This window comes from Pyxicephalus adspersus, chromosome 1, assembly GCF_032062135.1.
Source record: "Pyxicephalus adspersus chromosome 1, UCB_Pads_2.0, whole genome shotgun sequence".
Classification (NCBI taxonomy): Eukaryota; Metazoa; Chordata; class Amphibia; order Anura; family Pyxicephalidae; genus Pyxicephalus; species Pyxicephalus adspersus.
In genome coordinates, this window is record NC_092858.1 from 25,362,871 (window position 1) to 25,383,786 (window position 20,916).

Here is a 20,916-nt window from a genome sequence, read left to right on the forward strand (position 1 = left end):
CTTAGCAGAAATATGAAGCAGCATCCACCCCTTATAAATACCCTGTTTCCCCAAAAATAAGACCTATCCTGAAAAAAAGGCACATAGACAAGAGGTGCTCATTTGCAGGTATACAGGGTTCTGTACAGTACAACATTCAGATTATACTGGTAATTTTTAAATATATATATATATATAGAGGGACTCATAGATAAATTCAACGTAATTCAATGTAAACAGGATCCAAATAATAAATAAAATTCAATACTACAAATAGGATTCAGCTAAAACAGCATTAATTCCAATGGGAACCAATTTTTAACTAAAGCAAAATTATACTATATGGCTGGTTGTCACAGATTTTCCACATACATTCTATGGGTACTTGTTGCTCTAAAGGTAAGATTTTACAAAGCCAAATGTTTATGGAAGATAACATTCTCGGACATCTGGTTTACATGCTAAGTTCACAGTCTCACTACTGCTATCTAGAGAATGATTTTCTAAAGGTGTATAGCAGATTACAAAGACAAGAGACCCCTGACTGAATTGGTTATGAATGGCGTTCTCTTTGAATCTGTACAGAATGCCCTTTGCTTTGACTGCAATCCTATACATTTGTACTTAATAGTTGGAAGCCAACAATACATGTGCTAAAGTATATTTAGGAATTCCTCACAGTCTGCAATTAGCTCATACCTGGAACGCACTGGATCAGGTTGGCAATCATGGCACTGAAATGTGCTCTAATGTCCTTAAGAATTTCCACTTCCTTATCATTTTCTGCTTCAAGAAGCATCCGTGTAAGGTCAACATACTCCAAGAACAATGCTCCAAGAGCCAAGGTGTCTCTCTCTAAGGCTCCATTGGTACTAAGCGAGGAAAAAGAAAATCATTGTAGAGGAGTAGCTAAATTCTTACACATACACTGGACATACTAAACCATTTAGTGCTTACTTGTCACTTATCACTCCAGCATCTGCCAGTAGTTCAAATATCCTCAGCAGTTGTAACCTCAGCAAGTCTCTACGCTCCCTACGCTTCTTGTTCTGGAGATAAAATACATTGTACAATTAGCATATACCGGATGTGGCACTTATTTAGTGGAATAAGTTCTCATAATGTTTAGAACAGTTTCAAACATTTTTAAGCAGAAGATTTTTAGGTCTATGACAGGGGTCTGCAACCTGCGGCTCCGGAGCCGCCTGTGGCTCTTCAGCCTCCTTGTTGTGGCTCCCTTGGCTGCCGCGGGGAGATCTCTGATGGGGGATCCCCTTCCTCCCAAGACACTGCGGAGGAGGGGGATTCCCTATCCGGTGTTCTAATGAAAAAAAATCTACCAGTGAAATAAATCTACCACGGGGCGTGTACAAATGGGTGTGTACAATGACATCCCCCTCCTTTGAACCCCAATTCCTCTGGAATGGGGAGATGTACAAAACCAAAAATGTAGGTGCAAGTGGGGGACACCTGTGACTAACACCCCCTAAAATTTAATTGTTAGGCTATCATCAGAACATAAAGAACTCTGCCCATCAAAAAAATCTACCGTTACACATTGCTGGAGGCACCTGAACCCCATTTTCTCTGGAACAGGAAGGGGGTACAGGTGAACAAAATTAGAGGTGCAAGTGGGGGACACCTGTGGCTAACACCTCCTAAAAACTCCACCCATCAAAAAAACCCTACCCTGTTACACATTGTTGGAGGCTTCTAGCACCTAAACCCCAATTTATCTGGAAACGGGGGTACAGGTGAAAAAAATTTGAGGTGCAAGTACAGGACACCTGTGGCTAACACCTCCTAAAAATTCATAAAAACTCTGCCTATCAAAAAAATCTACCCTGTTACACATTGCTGGAAGCATATAGCATCTGAACCCCAATTTCCATGGAACGCGGGGGAGGCGGTACAGGTGACCAAAATAGAGGTGCAAGTGGGGGACACTTATGGCTAACACCACCTACAATTGAATCGCTAAGGCATCGTCAGAAAATAAAGAACTCTGCCCATCAAAATAATCTACCCTGTTACACATTGCTGGAGGCTTCTAGCACCTGAACCCCAATTACTCAAGATTGGGGGGTACAGGTGAACACAATTAAAGCTGCAAATGAGGGACACCTGTGGCTAACACCCCTTAAAATTTCATCGCTAAGGCATCGTCAGAACATAAAGAACTCTGCCCATCAAAAAAATATACCCTGTTACGTTAGAAGCCTCCAGCTTGTAATGTAACAGGATGATACGTTAGAAGCTGGAGGCTTTTAGGGGCATAGTTCAGTGTTTAATTTATTTCAAAGTAGGCCTACACATGCACACTTGTTGTAACAGGTAAAATTAAAAAAATATTAAAACTTTTAAAAGTTTATAAACTGTGTTATGTTTTGCGGCTCCAGACAATTTTTCTTTAGTGGAAGAGGAGGCAAAATGGCTCTTTTGATAGTAAAGGTTGCTGACCCCTGGTCTATGATAAAATTATTGGAGGTTTGCTTATAAGTTACCTTAAATTAGACACTTTACTACATATTCTTATTGGTATATACAAATCAAACATAGCCAAAAAACACTTTATAGCAAGGTACTGATACATCATGATCTAACCTCTGGCCTTCTTTCCAAAGCTTCCTTCATCAGAGGGTGAAGCTCTTCCACTAATTCCCTAAAAAATATATATATGCATGTAAGAAACATAAACATGAAAAAACAACTTTTAATGTAAAATGAAAATACATAAAAAAATATACAGAAAATTTAAAATAGTTTTAAACCGAATTACCAAAATCTTAAAGAAGCTTCAACTTGATACTGCTTGCAATCCTTAATTAAAAGAATACCTGGCAATTCTGCCATGTAAGTCCTTGTTTAGGCACCTTCTGTTATAGGGCAACAGTTGTCTCTCAATTGTGCCAGTATTGTAAGCACCACTGATGGTGACTACAGGCAACCAAACTGTACAAACATGCTCTACTGTTATCTTCATCTGCAAGCCTCTGCAAAGCAATGATTTGCAGATGGCACTGGAATGAGTCTAAAAAAGGCATTGAGAAAAAAAAAAAAAAAATACCGAAAAAAAGGCACAAATAGAGAGTAGCTTATGCAAACGATGAACAAACATGATTTATACATTTCTTTAAAAGCGTACCTAAACTCAAAATTTTTACTTTACATAAAAGGGTAGACAACCCTTAAAGTAAAAATTCTGTTTGTTTGTGCAGCACTGCCCCCTTAATTCTTGATTGCCTAGGCAATAAAAAATGAATGAGAGCACCTCAGGCATGCGCAGAGGAAGCCCTTTCATCAATAGGGAAAAAATTGATGATCTCACGCATGTGCACTGAAATTGGGAAGTTTTTTCCCCATCTACCTCACACGATCTTGTGCCTGGGCAGTGCGAGATTGGGTTGGCGTAGCAAGAAGAATATGGAGGAAGTGAGAAGATGGCGGTGCCTGGCGCTCCCTCTGCACCGGGCGGAAAACGGATACTGGGACGGCGCGGTACCCCATGAAAAAAAACTCCCGACAGATAGACTAATCTGCGGGACAGAAGGTAAGTGTGATTTTTTTTTGTTTTGGGTTAGTTTTAGGTTTACTTCCGCTTTAGGTTACATTTTAAATGTCATACCTGAAGACTAAAGCATTGGTTCTTCCAAAGCCCAAAACCAAAGATTCTGTGATTTCTATACTCTCAAGTCTCATCATTGGAACCAGTTGTTTGAGAAGTGCACTGATTGAAGGCGTTCCAATGACCTGCAATTAAGCCAAACCTTATAAATATTGTTCTAGGATAAAAACTCGAAATACAGAGATTAGTAAATATCCAAAAAAGTCTCACTTTGTTATCATAGCTGACAGATCCATCTGGGGTGGTCGCCATGATCTCTGGAGTGGATGCTCGTAAGTGACCAGGGCTCATTATACTTGGTCTGGCTACTCCAAAACAAAGAATCAAATAATTCCTCCACAGGGTAACATAGTTGTCCCCACTGCCCGCTGTACTGGTCTTTTTTGCATTAATTGGGCTGCTGTAATAGAAAATAAAACAAATATATTAAAAGAAAATATTTTCCAAGCAATATTAAAGAACACTGCATATGTATATTTTTGTTTTTGAACTATGCAAAGCAGGTTTTTGGCTTTTGATCACACTGATCTCCAAAACATTCTATACTGTTTTGTTTTTTTGTTTTTTTTAAAGTATGGGCCCTATAGAATAAAACAATGGCATTTGCAGTTTTCTGTGTCACTTGACCTTTACAGTATTGTTTACTAAACCTATAGTTGCAGTACAAAATACACATAAACACAGTATAATCACAATTTTTTTGTAATATATAAAACACGAGGTCAAGTGAACCAACACCAAATACCAAATCTAGGTTGGTGGTGTCCTTTCACTCTCCCCATTCCCTACCTCCTCCACTTATCCCTTCCCCACATTATACATCCCACTCTGTATACCTAGCCCTTACATCCAATAAAAAAAATTAGTAGCCTGCCTATCTTTAGAGATTTTCGGATTCCTTACGTTATGTGGCTCGCTAAGGACCAGGTGTGCAACCAGATTGAAATGCTACATCCATCCCTAACATTTTCTATAACTAAAATTTTTACTTGTTATTTCTATTCTTGGCCAACATTTTCTATAACTAAAATTTTTTCTTGTTATTTCTATTCTTGGCCAACATTTTCTATAACTAAAATTTTTTCTTGTTATTTCTATTCTTGGACAACATTTTCTATAACTAAATTTTTTCTTGTTATTTCTATTCTTGGCCACATAGGCTTACACTTTGTTCACCTTGTCATACTATCTGAAGCATGATGCTATTTCAGCTATAGAGCGTCAATCATTTTTACCCTTTTATTTCTCGCTCCTATTTTAGGTGCAGTTATAGACTAAGTGTTTGTTGTGCAGTAATGTTGTATGAGTATGTTAATGTACTAAACAAATATAGGTCAATATAAACCACTATTCAAAAACAACCTTGGCATATACAGACTACATTGAATTCCAATTGTGTGCTTGCAAGAACTTAATTCTGAAATGTAGGTTGTCTTGTTTAAAGCAGTTCTGAATATTTACAGAAATATTTCAAATGGAGTATTTCTGATCCCACACAAACCTTGACTTGAGATATGTACACCTGACATTCTTCTGTACTTCTTTGTATAATTTGCAAAATTTATTCTCATGAATTTCCCTAGTCATAGGAATTCAGTGTCACCAGCATCCTTCCTCATTCCAGCACCATGTGAGTTCTGGAATCTGCAGTCAGGATTACATGGTCTTTGTACTCTATTCCAAGCTCAGACAAGTATGCAAGTTATTTGGTTAAAAGATTAATCAATTCAAACTATCAAATGCTTTAATGCTAAATATTTTGTTGGTAAAACATTTTTATTTTTTCATGTTAAAGTTTTCTGTGCTTAAAAAACATTGAGGTATATTCTGTATTATGACGTTTGCAACCTCTATGGTAAAGCCTTACCTACCTTTGTTTTAAAGAAACTGAAATAGACTACTGCACATCTTGTCCTTACATCTTTCAAATTAGATTAAGTATAGGAGGCTCTGACATTTATTTTAGATATATGATTAGTGAATATATTGCAGCGCAGAAGACGCTGCATTACTGATTTACTTTTAGATATGCAACTTTTTAAAGGTCATGATCAGTGGGAGCAGCATTTTTAAAACTATCTGGGTCCTGGTCCTTATCTTTGTGTTAAAGCTTTGTGAATTTAGAGTATTTTACTTTCAGAAAACATATACGTATGAAAAAATTGAAATTTACTTGGGAGAAACTTTAGAACATTTTCATACTCTTTTAATTCATTAAAGGCCTATAACCATGTGTTATGATTTGTTACAAATGCTCCGCTTTAACGTTCCTTAAAGTATCCTGCTTCTTTCAATCCAATTCCTGTGCTCTAAGCTGGTATGCACGTAACAGCCAAAACCCCATCACAAATGGCCTCACACAGACTTTTATTGCAGAGCAAAGGGGGAGATGTGTTAAGACCATATCTGTTATTGTGTGCTGATTACAAAGTGTAAAAACACTAGTGCCCACTGCTCAGTCAGAATTAGGGATCTTCCCCATAAAAAAGTTGAGATAAGATGAAAACGAGAGTGGTTAGCACAATATCTATCTGACTGCATAAAATGTTCACCATATTCCCTTTGACTCATAGGTAAATAGATTAAAATAACACTTACTTAGGATCCACCAGGGGCATCAACAGTTGAAGCCTGGTAAAAGCGTAGGGCCATGCATAGCTGAGGGCAGTAGGACAATGTTTGGGGAGGTGCTCTTGGCGGAGGAATGTGAAGAGACAGAGAACCCATGGGTCTTTCACAGATTGTGCAAAGATCCAGACGTGGGAAGGACTTTTCACATCATAGTGACTGTTCACGAGAACTGCATTCCATTCCACCAACCACTGAAGGTCGACATTGTGTGTAAATGGCAGGGCAGCCTGGTGAGAAAATTAGGCATACATTTATTACCACACAGTGCAACAGTAAAAGGACTAAAGGAGACACTATCAATATGTACACAAAATGTCTGAATTATTGAAGCTCTCCAAGACTGGAGAAAATAAACTATCATGGGAGGAACCAGGTGATCCAGCTAACAGAATATATCTTGACCAGATGTCAACATTTGCAACATAATAGCAAATGAGTATGAAGGAATTCATTGCAGGTTTGCTGGATCTCCCAGATTCTCCCATGATAGTCTATCCTCTCCAGACATGGTGAGCTTTAATAAATCAAGCCAAAATGAGAAAAGGAACAATTAATGAGATTAAGACAACTGCATCCAATATAGCGTGAATTTTGGAAAGTCATAGCATATCCGTAGTTCAGTGAATGAGATTAAGAAAACTGCATCCAATATAGAGTAGATTTTGGTAACTTTAAACTTTGTTCCATCCAAGTTTTATTTCTAACAAAAATGACGACTAAACTAATATAAAAGAAATGTTTGATCCCCATTATGAAAACAAATTAGAAAGAAAACCTGCTTGCTATATCCCACAAGACTTCACTTATGTGTTACTTATGATGATCTGAAGCAGAGATACAAGTTAATGGAGGGGTCGTGTTGACATACAATTCTTCTCAAGCACTGCGTATACTATTCAAACATAGGCATCTGAATGCAAGGGAAATGCCCAACAAGAAAATTATCTCCATCTTTGCTTGCAGTTCAATCACACCTTATTGGACTAAACTGCATAAAAAACAAAGCAGTGCAGACCAGGATAAAAGGAGCATAAGCAATAGTTACCTTGCAATATTTTCTCATATATTGCAAACAGTGCAAGTAAGTTGCATCCTCTTTTCTACGTTATGTAAAGGAAAGTGAAGCAACTGGTACAGCCAAGTGATATTTTTCCATGTATAGCAGGCTGGGATCTTAAAAGTTAATGTTAGTCTTTCAGCCCAAAAACTAAATTATAGATGTTCCTAAACCATGAATAAATGCTTTACTTTAAATGGAGTTTTATCATGTTTCATGTCTTTAAAACAACATACCAGTAAATTGGTATTTACTGTTTTCTCTGCTTTTTTAACCTTCATCACGGTTATAAGCATTATTAACTCACGGTATTCATTTGGGAACAAAAGGAGAACAGATCATTTCCATTTCATTGCAATCAATTTTGGAGAATAAAACAGCAGGATATGATAAAACAGTCTCTGCTCCCTCTTGTAATACTCAGGTATTGGATCATTTATGACACCTAGGAAGCATACCAGAGTGGAATGATTTTTTAATTGTGTACTTACAGAATCCGACACCGCAACATGAAGAAAGCTTTCAAGTATTGAAGGACTGAGTTGGTCCAAGACATCAATCATAGGCTTGTCATCTTCCTGAAAAAGAAAAAAACAAAGCACAAAATCAATGTGAGACTGAGTCCAGGTGGAATAAATTAAGCTAAATTTAGACAGAGTGTTTACAGGACATGCTCATCCTCTTCCTTGTGCAAACAAACAACCATAACATGAGCTGTAATATAATGGTAAGATGACCAATAAATTATGCTAAAAGTTTCCAACCTCCAAAGGTGTCCTAGGTCTTAAAACAACAATAATCAAGCTATATATAAGCTAAATGCATGTACTATATAAATCCTGGTTTAAAAAAATAATAATAATATTAATCAAGGGCAAGAGGGACAAGACAGGGAAAATGATTTTAGTATATCTTCAGTTGAAGAATTTCCAGCAAATGTGAGCAGGCTTTGCATCCCTCCCTGCCTTATCTTTCATACATGCCTTCACTGTATTGTCAATTTTACTGTATAATATGAAGAACAAATACATTTAAAGAAAAATTTACCTCTGCCTGTCCAAGTGCAATAAACAATGCTCGAATCTCTTTGAGAATTAATACTGCTACTTTACGAGTTGCCAGCTGGAAACTGCAGAGTAACAACAATGCAAATCCCTCCACAGCATGAAGTACATTGGAATAGGGACCCCGTTCAGACTGTATCCTATGGCTGGAACCATTGGGAATAAGCTGGAATGAAAAAATACATTAAAGAATAAATAATGACTCACTCTATTCTTATGAGGATAAAAAAGCGGGATTGAGAGGCAAAACTAAAATAGTGATTTATCTGGTTAACCAGGGAGATCATTAGGACTTCTAGCCTGCAGTAACCCTACTGCCTGTCCCAAGTGAGGAAAGTAGACCATTTCACAGTGTGCACTATCAATAGTTACAATGGTATTTCAAAGTATTGTTAGAGCCAAAGGATTTCTTTTAGAGAATACCAGTACAGGTAGCACTATGGTACAAACATCAAGATTTAGAAATAAATGAAGAATGAATCTGAGAAACACTATATAAGATGATAAAAACTTTAGGAACACTTTTTATTACATCTTAGTGGACTGGTAAAACTCTAACCCGTCCTAGTCATTTCTTTGTACCTACTCAGAAAGTAGAAGATTAAGGGGATCCACACCATTGAACTTTATTCTCCTCTACTGAAGGGATTTTTTTTGAGTGGGATGATTTTTTTATCATAATGAATCCATACCCCCTACAATATTTTAATTGCCAGAAAGCTGGGCAGTTTGTCTCATATTCTAGCAGAATGATAACACATCTTCCTTTATATATATAAAACCACACCTATGCATGCAAAATCAAACAAAGTACAAGTAACAGAATATTTTTGAGATGTAACATGAACTGGAGATGATGGCAAATCTCCCAATTGAAAAACCTGCCTCACTGTCTAAAAGGGAATTATTTGCTCATTTTACAGATCTCTCCACTTTCTGCTATGTCTCCAAAACACAAAGTAAAGGAAAGTCTTTTAAGGCAAAACAGAAAAAAACCTGGATCTTACATATTCCCTATTCAATCTATAATTACAAAACCCTTTTTTCTTTATACACCATTTATGTTAATGTATTTCCCACCCTTCATTGGAATAAGCAGTTGTAGATCAAGTGTACTTGTATGCCCATTGGATGGCATTGAACTTCATACAAAATTCTAACTCACACTGGCTTCTAAAGATTAGTTGGTAAATTAAATCTCCTTGTAAACAAAATAAAGGATATTGTAAATACCATCCTGTAAATGCAAAATCTACATACATCAAATATCTTACTGATCACCTTTACATTAAGTGCTAATTTCATAGCATATTGAGGAAACCAGTGTTATGGTATAACCTACTGAAACCAAACAGACCAATAGGATGGATGTTTGTAGGTCTCCCAACAATACACAACCCATTCTCCACACAAAACTAGATATGGGTAATATTCTAGTTCCAAAACTCAATGTAATTTTTTATAAATAAATGCCCAGGTACAATACTTTATGTCTTTTATGGGTCACACTGCTACAATAGTTAGGAACTCATAATGAATTTGATGAGCAGATGCTTTTAGAAGCCATTAAACTAGTGGATGAGTCAAATCTACAAACATAAAAAGAAGGACTGGATAACAAAACTGGAATACCTCTGTTGTCCTGATTTTTGCCTGCTCTTGTGATTTCCCAGGAGTTTGTATTACGATTCTCCATTGAGTTAACAGTTGAAGTAGTAACTTTAAAGAAGTGTCGAGGAGAGTCTGGTGTGTATCTGTCACTTCGCGCAACAGAAAATTGATAAACCCGAACAACACATCTTCCCTCCAATCCACAAAGTCAACCAAAAGACCCTGTAGAGAGTTCTGTGCAATATGCCGCAGTTCATCATCCATGTGGATAGACAGCCTGCAAACAATGATATAATAAACGCTTATAGATGCTAAACAGACACTTGCATTTTATATTACAGAATCAAGAACAGGCACATTCCAAGAGTACTAGAATAATGACAAAAAAGAGTAAGAAAACTAGAAATAAGCAGATAAGATGTTTTCCATGTATGCATTTAAATGAAATATTACCATGAAGAACAAAACTATAGGATTAAGCCATAACAACTATTACTACCCTTTTTTTAAAATATTTTTTATTTGATGTTTTAGAAACTGTGTTTGATGATTACTATATACACACCAGACTGATCTACAACATAATGAAGATAGCCTTTTTGCAGTTTATAAGGTATGCAGACCTAGCTAGTTCCTCATGTTTATTAAGATTACTGTAAAAATTCAATCAGAACTCTGAATCAGAAATTTAGGTCCCTTTCAACTCTGTGCTCCCTAACTGTAATGTTTGGGGACCTGTTGTAAAAAAAAATGGCTCCTATGTACTATATGCAGCTAAACTGAAAATAGATTTTTGGATATTGTACCCGTCTGTTCACTGACCCTCCTGTACAGTCCTCACCTTGTCCCAGGTTATTCTCCCCCCCCCCCCCAAACTCGTTCAAAAGTTTAGGTACTTTTTTGGCTTTCTTGGTTGGCTTAGTACTTATATAGTATATTGGAGAACCAATAAGTAAGCTAATTTCTTTTAGGTATATACTCTCTTTTTGCAATTGACTCCCTTTGTGTTCCCTTGCCCTTTGATATAGACTGCTGTTAATATTTTTGCTAATTCCAATTTTTATAAAAAAATATTATATTTATTATAATATATATAATATTATATTTATATTTTTATAAATAAAATATTTAAAAAAAATTCTGGTCTCTAATGGTGGTGTAATAGTTCACTACAGATCATCATGACATGCGGGTTTTGTCAAAAAACAAAATACAAGTTTTCATCATTTTGTATTTTGTCAGAAATAGGCTGGAGTCAAAATAAAATAAAAACGGTAAACATTTACAGCAGCCATAAGCACTGCACCTTGAAAGTAAATCGATCAACTCCGGTTTAGACATCCCATCTGGAAGAAGGCGAGGGATAGCAGCCACACACGTTCTGAAGAGGTCAATCTTTGGCTTTCGTTCTCCACTAAAATGTGAAAATAATACATGGAGATCACAGAACACTAAACACTTTGTAGATAAACAAGTCATTACTGAAGAAATAGAACACTGCTGGCTGGCTGACAATGAAAGGCCCCGGCATTGCACAGTAGTACAGTCTCTGCACTGTTTATTTTAGGAAATACTTTCTCATGAATTGTAACATCAAAAGGATGATTTCTAAATGCTAAAAAGTGCAAACTAAATCAGTATGCGATATTATTCCTAGAGAGATGTGACTGTTAAAATAAAATGTATTTTTTTGTGATCATATATTTTTAGGTTTTATATGTGAGCATTGTTACAAAATCATCTTAGTAATATTTAATGTTATTGCGTATACACATAAAAGTAGAATGGGGTTCTGCTGCTGCAAAAAGTAGTGAAGCCTATTGTGATTTATGGTGTTGAAGTTTCTTGTTGATGAACCTACATACTTTCTCCAACAGAAACAGTAGTTGGCCTTATGATAATGTTCAATTCAATACTTTGCTGAATTTTTGCACATTGAAGAACAATTTCATTAAACTACCTACGTGATCATATCCTCAGGTTCCTTGTTTAGCATCTGTACATTGGTCATCATCATGCAACGGCCAACTTCTTTATCAAGGTGCCTCAAAATGTTGTCTACTGCTTTACGAACTTGGGAGTAGTAGAGAGACATGCCTAGCAAAGAAAGTTACATATATGAGGAATGCATATTGTCACTGACAAACATCAGCAATCAGAAAATGCATCAGAATTACAAGAATTCAGCAAATCTCCCCTTTTCTGACAGTCACGTAGTGCTAGAGAGATCAAAGAAGTCCCCAGAGTGATTCTTCGCTGCTTGCTATGTAACTCATCCCAAAGTGGATGGGCAAGGTGTTATGGACCCTCCTCACCATACAATGGTCCCAAGTCAGTTCTACACAGGAGGCTACTGTTGGCGAAGCCACTTGTGCTATATATATATATATATATATATATATATATAATTAATATTACACAGTATTTATATAGCGCCATCATATTACGTAGCGCTGTACAAAGTCCATAGCCGTGTCACCAACTGTCCCTCAAAGGAGCTCACAATCTAATGTCCCTACCATAGTCATTTGTCATTATTGTAGTCTAAGGTCAGTTTTTAGAGGGAAGCCAATTAACATCACTGCATGTTTTTGGGATGTGGGAGGAAACCGGAGTACCCGGAGGAAACCCACGCAGACACGGGGAGAACCTGCAAACTCCATGCAGATAATGTCCTGGCTGGGAATCGAACCGAAATAAAAGTTTGATAGGGATGTCTGTGCATCAAATGAGGTTGCCTAACACAAACCAGTAATGACCTTGGCTACAGAACCTGATGATATATACCTGTTATAAAATATACTAAGCAATAACTATGTATCCATAAAATCTTACCGTACTACCAGTGAATTGTTTAATTTAGATTTTTTTAGTGGCCATTTAAAAGACACTTAATATCCAAACAATTACTTTGCATGCAATTTGTTGATAGGATTATGTAAGTGATCATTTTTAGGGTTGGGGTTTAAATGTTGAGAGGATTAGTGTTGCAGTTAAGAGATTTTAGTTATGAGGTTTACATAATCAAGTATTAGCATTAGTATTACATTAACCTAAATTCAAAACTCTCAAACACAGATAAATTGGTAACTTTTTCAACAGGCAATTAGATTTTAATTAAAAAATGAATACATTACTTTCTTTATTTAATTTATTTTTTCTGGAACAATTGGTTTTAAAAATTCTTCTAATGCCAGACTTTTACAGAACCTTTATACTCAGGCCCTTGGAGACTCATTTGGTCCTGTCATGATCACAGCAAACACATCACACCAATCATTATGCACCAAAACACCATGGCCTGAGTATATGAGATTTAAATAAGGTAGGTTCTATCAGAAAACCCTCTTAGAGTGGTTTCTAATCATTTGCACCTAATCTTACCACATACATCGCTGTAATTTGTGGAATTCATTAAAATAATATCTTCCCTAAATCTGCTTGCTCAAGAACTTTCTATTGCGCATTGACAATGCTCTGTCCCTGTCCTTTAATTGTTCTCCTGAATTGCCTGTGCTCTCCTAAAGGATACTGTGAGTAGACATCCTGAAAGTACAAAAAATATTTGCTGGTGACAAAAATCAAGAAGCTGGCAAAGATACAAGACATGATAGAAAAAGAAGATAAACAGTAATTATTTAAAAAAAATACAATCTGTACACAATGTATAGAGCTTTAAAAATATATTCACTTGACGTGTTTATATATAGATTTACATGTGGTTATACTTAGAATATGTATTAGTTTGCCGGTCAATTAAGAGTGGATTTTTGCAGTAAATTGGATGGGGAAGATTAAGGGCACATGACTAAACAATATTTACAATTTTTTTTAGTTTTCCTATTTTTTTGCCACCCAAACACCACAGGGTTACATAAAAATATTTGATAAAAGACTTGACAAACCAAGCGAAAAGAAAAGCTACATTTATCCTCATTTGATCTGAGCCTAAGTTTCCTGCCAGGCTTACTAGCCAAGGATCACATTGTAAAGTACTATTTCCTGCTGTCAAGAAGTAGTTGACCCAAAAAGATCATACAACATTCAAACTTACACAAAGGACTGAGCACTTACATAAATCAGAGACCATACAACTGGAGAAAGCAGAGCTGTAAACTGCGCCGAAGGTCACCCGATACATAACAGGCGATGAGTTTAAAAGCTGGCAAAAAAATCTTATCTATTTTGGACTGGCACTATTTGAACAGTGCAACTACGTATTTGTTATAAAAGCACTCACCGATCATTTTAGCCTCCTCTTCAGTTAGAGTTTTGCTCAAATATGTTTTCTTTACTCGGAGAGTATTGCCAGATGGGTGAATAGCTCCAGTGACAGGCATAGGGGGTTCCCCATCTTTCTGTTGCAGGCTGTCTGCTATCACCAAGAAGGCTCTTAAACCTATGTTCATTCTCTGGAGGAGGCAAGATAATAAAATTAATGAAGTTCCACCAAATTATAGTTGAAAAACATATTATCAGAAGGATTGAGGAACTTGTAATACACCACAATGCAAAGAGATTTTCCATTTCTCTCTAAGAAGACCATCCAATGGTTCATGATTTTCCTGGAGTAACTAGGAAGGAGACCTGCCAACCCAAGAGGGATCCAACTCTGATGCAAGAGGAGCCACAGATCTTTCAGTAGTAGGATCAAGATGACCTCAAGTGGCCCCAAGAAAGACAGTAAGCCCAGCATTGACATATAAAGACGAAGTATGTACTATGCTTACAGTAGGGACTAACCCATTAGTCACTGCGACTAGAGCCCTTTTAACAACAGTTCTTTTCAAATTGAAATAAGTATTCAGCCCACAATAGGGATGCCAAGAAAGTGTAGCAGGACTTACACTTCAGAGGGAATTCAGAAGAATTCAGAGGGATACCCTGGATAAGAAGACCACAGCTTGAGGTAGAGGCATAAGAAAAAAAAAGGATACTGGTTCTGATTTCCCATACTTAAGGCTTTTTCTATAAAAATGGGACAGTGATCTTCTCTAGAACCAATATATCCAGCCAAATGTACACCACTCCTTTTTGGGGAGAAACTGTTATCAGGGTGAAAAACATCCCTGCTCTGGTAAAGCGGTAGAAATATAGTTTCTAAAAATTGGGAAATCCTAAAGGTTCCACATTACGTGCCAACAGACAACATCAGCACTATTGCTTATACCCATTGTAACAGACAAAAAAAAAGAAGGAACAATACTGAACAATTAGCTGTATACTACACTTCTTGCAGGAACAGTAACTTACCTCGGGATTAAGGCTAAATGCTTTTGCTGCTTTTCCTACACATAAAAGGTCAAAAATTATTTCTTTCATTGCAAAATCCAGACGCTCCTAGATGAAAACAAAACATTAATGCAAGTCAGTTAAAAGATTACAGAACACTGTGTTTTCTCCTAAGATACCTTAGTGAAGAGTATTTTCTTTTTTATCAATGATTAGGATAAGGGATGGTGCTAATGAGTGTAAAAAAATGCAAGCACACTTTGGATTAACATATAGATTTTATATATGATAATTGTAATATTTATTATTATTTAAATAAAAACTAGCATAATACAGTTGCTGTTTGGAAGTGTCAGGGGACCAGTTAGGTGTGCATTCCTACATATACAATGTTCTCCCCAGCCTCTTTTAGCCGATGACCTGGCACTTTCCAGGTTGGTTATTGGCAACTTGGCTCACAACACAGGGGCCACGACCCACATACAGCTTCTTCCCACCCAGCTTTTTTTTGGGGGGGCGATAATACTGCAAAAAAAAAAACTAAGCTATCTTTTGTTAGACATAGAATATTCCATTCATTTCTTTCAATGTCTAGGGTATGTATGTGTACATATGACTTGGCATAACCACATTATTTAAACTCCAATATGAAAATGACCACTTTGTTAGAATATAATGCTGCTATATTCAGTCACTGAGAGGTTACATTTCTAAAATATTAATTCACCTAATAGAACCTAAAAAATAATAATAAAAAAAATTATTGTTGCATATATTTACTGGGCAATATATATATATATATATCTCAAATCGTCATTACCTGTGCAATAAACTGTATGATTTTCACAAAGATGTTGAGAGGCATGTCGCGAGGTACCACCCCCCGAGAGCCCTTTGGAAAAAGAGTCCCAACAATAGTTGTGAGGCGGCTAGTCAAGAAAAAAGGAAAGATAAGGATTTGTGAAATATACAATATATTCACTAAAAAGAAAATTCATGGTTATTACACTGAAAACTAAAACCACTCTGTTTTCATTCACAATGAACATGTAAAGGTGGCATTAACCTGCCCCAGCTAGGACTTTGACTACTGGAAATGATGCTAGCTCTTGTTAATTTTAAAGGTTTACTTCATTTTCATGTATATACCAAATGCTCACTTCAAAGATAACAAGGGTGCTCAAATACAATTAGACTTTTAGACTGGATTCACAAGTTTGAAGATCACTGGTGAAAATCTGTATAAAGGTACCCTTGGGAGCAAAAATGGTTGTCAAAGATGAAACATCTCTGCAGCTTCTGTTAAAAATGTGTTTGGTTTTCCCACAGAAGAGAACAAAAGCTGCATGAGAAAAATAGTAGCAAGACAGATTATCTGGGTGATGACAGGCAGCGTTCATCTCCTGTCACTACTGATATCCATCTGTGGAAAATTCTGATTCAGCCACAAATGGGCAGCTTTAGTATATAGTATTCTTTATGGTGCCTTTTTTTATTTTCCATTACACATTTTCTACAAAATGAATATTATGTACACATAATAATCACACACACAGTTTCAAAAGGTTGATCCATCCACAAACCTAACTTCTAAGCAAGGTTGAGTTGCCTTATATATCTTTATAAACATAACTCAATACATCAATATATAGTATATATATATATATATATATATATATATATATTTATATATTTATTACATATATGTAATGTATGACGACCATAAACAATTTTGTTTGTTTGATCAGTCAGATTATACAATATATTACTGTCAGCTGTGCAGTGTGAGTGTCTGGTTTATTGTAATAGGAATTGGTTGCTGTAAATGTAATTATTTAAACAGGTTGTAGAGAAAATTCAAGTCTGTGTTCACTTGTATGTTTGAATTGGCATGCAGCTTTAGCACAACCTAAAGAGTAACACAGCATTTGTATGTATTGGCACCAATTTGACCTTAGGTGACGCTGCTTCAAACCTTCTTTTTATTTACCTCACCTCCCTGTAAAATATTTGTAAAAAAAATCATATAAATAGGCCCTTAAAAGCATAAGCATATGCACATACTCGCTTAGCAAAAACAGTACAAATAACAAACCTCTGAGTAGCTGTGTTGCTTTCACATTTAATTCGAATCATATACACCCACAGTAGTCTGTACAAGGATTCCAGTGCAACTCTGGCCATTTTGGGATCTTTATTCTGCAACAAGAGGAAAAACCTGACAGTTACACGGAATCACTGCTGCCAGGCACAGTCTACATTATACTACAATATACAAAGTCAGTGTTCTTGCACCAGTGTGCAGTTCTTGCTGAATTAACTTTCCACTTGGAGGGGTGTGTCAGATTCTTCTTCACACCTTGGTGGCAGTTGATGAAAAAACACATGACTCATTCCATTCCATGTTTTGTCAGTCATCCAGCTGCCGCAGACAGGTTATGAATACAAAATACACAAGAATTGTATTATGCTGGTAAAAACAGTGTATGTGTGACTAGGAATAATTTAAAGCTATTATCACCAGCTAAAATTAAATGAGCACAGTTACAAGTTTTTTACAGTGTGGAGGATTTTTTCAATGCGAGAAAATGCCTATTTGTGAAAAGGAATGAAGAATATGCTTTTATGAAACTGAGCTCTCAGAGGGTGGACTCATGGGGAGCGTATAAATACAGAAGCTGATATCCATATTAAACACCTTTTCAGGGAAACAAGAAATCCAGGTGGTTAATGTGAATAATTCCACTAATATATTATTCAGTCCTAAATAAAATACATGAAAAATCCTTTATTTAGTGCAACAATGGATAGTTCATTACAAAAACCTCATTCTAAGTAAATAAACTCCAGGCAAGCAGCTAACAATGATCAATTCTCTGAGTGTCCAGTTTTGTGTTCCAAGCATCTTGATCAGACAAGGCAATCCAGTTCAGATTGTTACTGCACATTCAACAACATGGCTTGGAAAAAAATGTGTTCCAAACTTTTTGATTGGGCAGAGAAGAAGTAGAAGCACACTAATGGGTCTGTTCTTCTGTTTACTATCCCTACCCTTCTGTCCCAATCAATGCATGAACAAGCTCATTCAATAAGACTGAGCAACGAGTAAGGTGCAATAATCAAATAAGCAGACCCTCATCATTGGAGGCTGACTATACATAGCCTGAAAATACTGAAAAACATTATAATTATATGATGTCTGTGAGTTATTAGGTTATGGAGAGAATTGTGGTGTTCAGCTTAAATTTTCACATTTTTTTCTCTCTTCCACCACCACACAGGATTCCAGTTAGTAGACTGAAACGCATCAGTAACCATGCAATTCTGTACGGTGTAGAACAGGATATGTTTTCAGTTTCAATCTGAAGAATCCTGCACCAGGCAATGTTCTGGTCACTGTTTTCTGTGCCTTTATTAATACCTAGATGTTACCACTGAGAGAACGTTTGCACAAAAGGCAAGGAAAAAATATGAGCGGCTCCAACTGCTTTGATGATTCCAGCATGGTACCCAAGTATTGCACATCACTATACTTTGAAATACAGAACAAAGAAAGAGCGTATGTTCAAAGAGCGACAATCTCCTGGAATCTGTCTATGAGAGACAAATACTGTATCCTTTTTTGTTTTTACATAAAAGCCAATACATTAAACACCACTAATCTTTTAACACACCTATATTAACTATACACAATAAAAGGTTACGAAACAAACTTTGCAAGGATTCAGAAAAGCCATTATCATCTCTTTAATCAGCAAAACACATGAAATGTGATGGATGGTATAGTTGACATATTTACCTTAAGGTTAGATAAACAGTTGTTGAGAAAAATATGCCATCTGTTTAGAAAGAATTGTTTCTGACTGACGCACAGCAGACATGTCACCAAGGGGTACAACGCCTAAAAGAATCAGATCAGATGATAAGGAATTGATTTCCATGAATACATTTTATTATGAAAGACTGAGTTTAACTCTAATATTTATGCAGACTCATCGCCTAATCTTTTCTCACACATGAAGTAAATGTTTTGACATCTGGGTGTAGTGCAGACTTTCATCCTTGATTAATCCATGGCATGCCTTGCTACAATAATGGTTTACCATTAAATGGGGCATTTTACATTAAGAAAGTGCTGAACCCAACAAACGAATAGTAGAGATAGTCTCAAATTGTGGCTGGGTTGGGCAAATCTGATTCCATTTTGGCGAATTGATGGTCCTGAATAGCAATGAGGAAAAGTCAGCAGAGAATTAGGCTGGGTACACACCTGCAATAATTGTTGTCAGAAAGGATCTTTCACGATCCTTTCCAACGACAAAAGACTGCACGATGCATGAACGGGCACTGTACATACAGCACCATCCTGCTCTATGGAGAGGGAAGGGGGGAGAACGGCAAGACCAAACAACAGGATGGAAGACCAAACAACAGGCAACGAGCACTGTACACACGCCAGTTTCTCAACTAATATCAGGCGATTATCGGACGAGAATCATGTGCCGTATGAATACAGCCTTATGCATTTTATCTACTGGACACTAGGACTCTGTACGATAGGCAAAAGCTCTAGGTGCATTTAGATTTGGCAAGGCCCATTTACCTCTAAGACATAGAAAGCTGTGATCCATACACAATAACGGAGAGCAGTATAAAAAGCATATATAAACCCTAACAATAAACTATTTTATTTGTCTTATTGAGTTAGGTCTGATAAATTTACCAGTTAAATTAAACTTATAAGTTAATGTTTTATATTTGTTTGATGTTTGGAAAAAATATCCATTTATTTTGCCAGAAATCTTTTGAGCTGATCATTTCTTGTACAGACTATTACAAGTTACATTCTCTGTTCTCTAAGGACTACAGAACCACACCCCTATGTGTTATGGAGACAAGGGCCAGAGTCATATCCCGTTTTTGTTGTCCTAATATAGAATGGTGAATGAGTCTTCTCATGATAAAGATGTGTCACCAGACAAACATAAGGGCAAAAATCCTTGAAAAAAACAAATGCAGCCACCACTTTTAAGAAATAGTAAGCTGAACTTCTTTGTTTTTGGGTTTAGATACACTTTAACAAGAGCTAGTCAAAACAGCAGTGTGGGAACCTACTGGTCAGAAGTGTGAATACTAGGTAGGTATGATGGAGAAAAGTGTTCCTGATCCAAACATTCCAGTACCCTTCCCCACATAATAATAATGGCTATTGAGGAAGCCCATCATAACAATGGACAAACTTGACAAACTAGGGGCAGGAGAAATCGGGGAAAGTCTGACAATACAAGTAGGTGCAAAAACCTTTCCTGATTAGTACATTTCAGCAATTTGGCAGAGTAGAGACATTGAGAGCTGCTACAATTATTACCATGTCAGTAGCCCTTTCTTTTTCCTTTTTAGCAGAAAATGACAGACATGTGCAAGGCAATCGCCAATAATGCTCATACATGCACTCTAATTATCTGTTTATTAAAGTAATGAAAAAAGCTGGTCAACCATATGATAGCTTCTGTTTCTGCATGAGTCAATAAGCTAAATGTAAATGGTTTTAGGTGGTAAGGAACATATAGAAAATGAAAGGACTGACACACAACAACCATTCAGAATCTTGCTTTTATTGCAATTATTTATTAACCTCCTGGGCGTTACACTGATGTCTAGATTTCTGTACCAAAAGCGTTACACTGTTTTTCATGAAATTTTTTTTTTACATTTTA

The 20,916-nt window shown here is 36.4% G+C and overlaps 1 protein-coding gene across 8 annotated transcripts in view; it reads right to left on the bottom strand.

The window, feature by feature from the left end:
- FRY (FRY microtubule binding protein) overlaps positions 1–20,916 on the bottom strand; it is a 209,062-nt gene that overhangs the window by 66,683 nt on the left and 121,463 nt on the right. For all 8 annotated transcript variants that reach the window (XM_072404363.1, XM_072404338.1, XM_072404345.1 and 5 more), the window contains exons 11-26: positions 18,999–19,100; positions 17,295–17,398; positions 16,020–16,128; positions 15,221–15,307; positions 14,208–14,379; positions 11,932–12,064; positions 11,274–11,381; positions 9,989–10,244; positions 8,340–8,522; positions 7,784–7,870; positions 6,203–6,462; positions 3,815–4,004; positions 3,605–3,729; positions 2,584–2,641; positions 937–1,028; positions 679–851 (exon numbers count right to left, since the gene is read on the bottom strand). In XM_072404363.1, coding sequence (XP_072260464.1) covers positions 679–851; positions 937–1,028; positions 2,584–2,641; positions 3,605–3,729; positions 3,815–4,004; positions 6,203–6,462; positions 7,784–7,870; positions 8,340–8,522; positions 9,989–10,244; positions 11,274–11,381; positions 11,932–12,064; positions 14,208–14,379; positions 15,221–15,307; positions 16,020–16,128; positions 17,295–17,398; positions 18,999–19,100 — 2,239 coding nt within the window. The remainder of the gene's footprint in view (positions 1–678; positions 852–936; positions 1,029–2,583; positions 2,642–3,604; positions 3,730–3,814; positions 4,005–6,202; positions 6,463–7,783; positions 7,871–8,339; positions 8,523–9,988; positions 10,245–11,273; positions 11,382–11,931; positions 12,065–14,207; positions 14,380–15,220; positions 15,308–16,019; positions 16,129–17,294; positions 17,399–18,998; positions 19,101–20,916) is intronic.